Below are 2033 nucleotides of genomic sequence, written 5' to 3' on the forward strand. Positions count from 1 at the left end.
TCACCCCTCAGCGTACCAGAATTATCGTCTCAGCGACCCTCGGAGTCCCTTCGCGTCGGACTTAGCGTCTACAATCAACCCTAGCTTTGCCAATAGGCCGAACTCGTCGAAACTAAATAACTCCGCCATCGCATATCGATCCAAGTAAGCTCCGGATTTAAAGTATAAAATTCACCAAGCGTCTGTAGGCACGAGACTATTGTTCGGGTTCAGTGGAACTCCCCACCCGGGTTACTGTCGAACTTCGGAGATAAATACTCCGGAGAATCGCTATACTGTTTGTTTCAGGCCTCAAGATTTTGTTTGTTTTAGGTTTTTCCTACGGGCTACCCTACGGCGTCTAACTTCTCCCCCTCCCTTCGAACTTAAATATTACCCTTCAATCGCCTTAGACCGCCTACACCCATACCGCTGGGTGTTTTAGGTTTTATTTCTTTTGGTCTTTGGTGTTGTCGTGTGTTAGTGCCTATCATTTTGGAGCCCACCGCGAGGGGGGTACCATCTCAAGACGTCCAGTCCTTTGGAAGAGTTATTTCGACTCTTCCAGGAAGCCAATAGTCGATTAGACGAAGGCGACCAATTATCCGCAGTCCTTGCCCTTAGGAACCTCCTTGGTGTACAAAATCCCGATTATATTCCAGTCACTCTGCCATCTCCTCGACGCCTCCGTAGCCACACTAGGCAATTAGCCTTAGACGAAGCCGCACCAGCCAATCCGGATCCTCCCTCCATTGAGGAACCAGACAGTCCGGACATCCCTCTTCGAGAAATCACCCAAAGCCATCGTCGGTCAACTCCGGATTCCGGAGCTCCCATAGTTCGACGTTCATCTAATCCATCACCAAACCAACTCGCGTCCGGCAGTTCCACCGCATCCAGTTTCCTAGAAATCCCTCCTAGCATTCTCAGTACTCCGGAAATAATTCATCCGGAACCCGCAATCTCTACCACTATGTCAGACACCCTCCCGTCCCGTTACGACAAGCATGCACCGCGTTTCGATCCGGAACAGCCGCGGACTTTACTCCGCTATTTCGAGGACATCACAGACCTCTTCGCGGCCCATCCGAACGCGGTGGCTAGCGAGGCAGCAAAAAAGGCAGTGGTGGTAAAATACGTCCCCATGTACGAGGAGGAGCTCTGGAAAGGCGTCCCCGAATTTGCAGACGACTCCAAGAGCTTCGAGGAATTTAAGGCGGCGATTTTGGCACTATACCCAGCCGTCAAAGAGGACCAACGGTACAGCGTTGGAGATATGGACCGGATAGTAGGCGAAAGGCAAAGAGTGGGGATTCATAATTTGGCGGACCTGGCAGCATTTTATCGCGACTTTTTGCTCGTCACTCGGTACCTTCGGAAGAACGACATTATCTCGGTTCGCGAGCAGGGACGAGCGTTCCAGCGGGGATTTCAACCGGACCTATGGGCGAAGATATTCGGGCGTCTCCAGATCAAGGACGTAGACCACCAGCCAGATACTCCGTACAGCGTGGATGAAGTCTACAAGGCAGCGGAGTTTATTCTCCATGGCACGTCCGCGATCGGGACTTCAGAGAGGCGTCCGGAGTCATCCAGCAGCACCCTCAGCGCACCGGCCGTAAAGACCGAGGACCTAGCTTCACTGGTGGAGGTCATTACAAAGTCCATCAGCCAGGCTCTGGTTGCTGCGGTTCAGCAGAACGCTGGTTTGGCTCCAGCAACGTCTACCCGACCTGCCGCGACCAATTATAATTGTCTTTATTGCGGAGAAGGAGACCATTCGATCCGAAGGTGTCCCAAGGTCGAGGAAGACATTAGAGCCGGTCGGTGTAAACGAAATGCCGAAGGGCAAGTCGTCCTACCTAGCGGGGCGATGGTCTCGAGAGCGCTACCAGGAGCAACGATGAGGGACCGAATTTTAGAATGGCACCGTCAAAATCCAGGGCAAACCAGCGTACACTTACTGGACACGATGCTATGGGAAGAGGTCCGAGCTCCGGTGGCTTCACACACCACGGATATGTTTCATCTAGACCAGCAGGAGCGTATTGATG

General features: G+C 52.6%; 1 protein-coding gene across 1 annotated transcript; it reads left to right on the forward strand.

Annotated features, from left to right (window-relative positions):
* Positions 1-949: 949 nt before the first annotated feature.
* Positions 950-1921, forward strand: GLOTRDRAFT_20116 (uncharacterized protein; the record flags this gene model as incomplete). Its single annotated transcript, XM_007873652.1, has 1 exon — positions 950-1921. A coding segment is annotated over one exon (972 nt), but the record flags the coding sequence as incomplete, so codon positions are not given.
* Positions 1922-2033: the final 112 nt, after the last annotated feature.

This window comes from Gloeophyllum trabeum (genome assembly GCF_000344685.1).
Source record: "Gloeophyllum trabeum ATCC 11539 unplaced genomic scaffold GLOTRscaffold_00433, whole genome shotgun sequence".
Lineage (NCBI taxonomy): Eukaryota > Fungi > Basidiomycota > Agaricomycetes > Gloeophyllales > Gloeophyllaceae > Gloeophyllum > Gloeophyllum trabeum.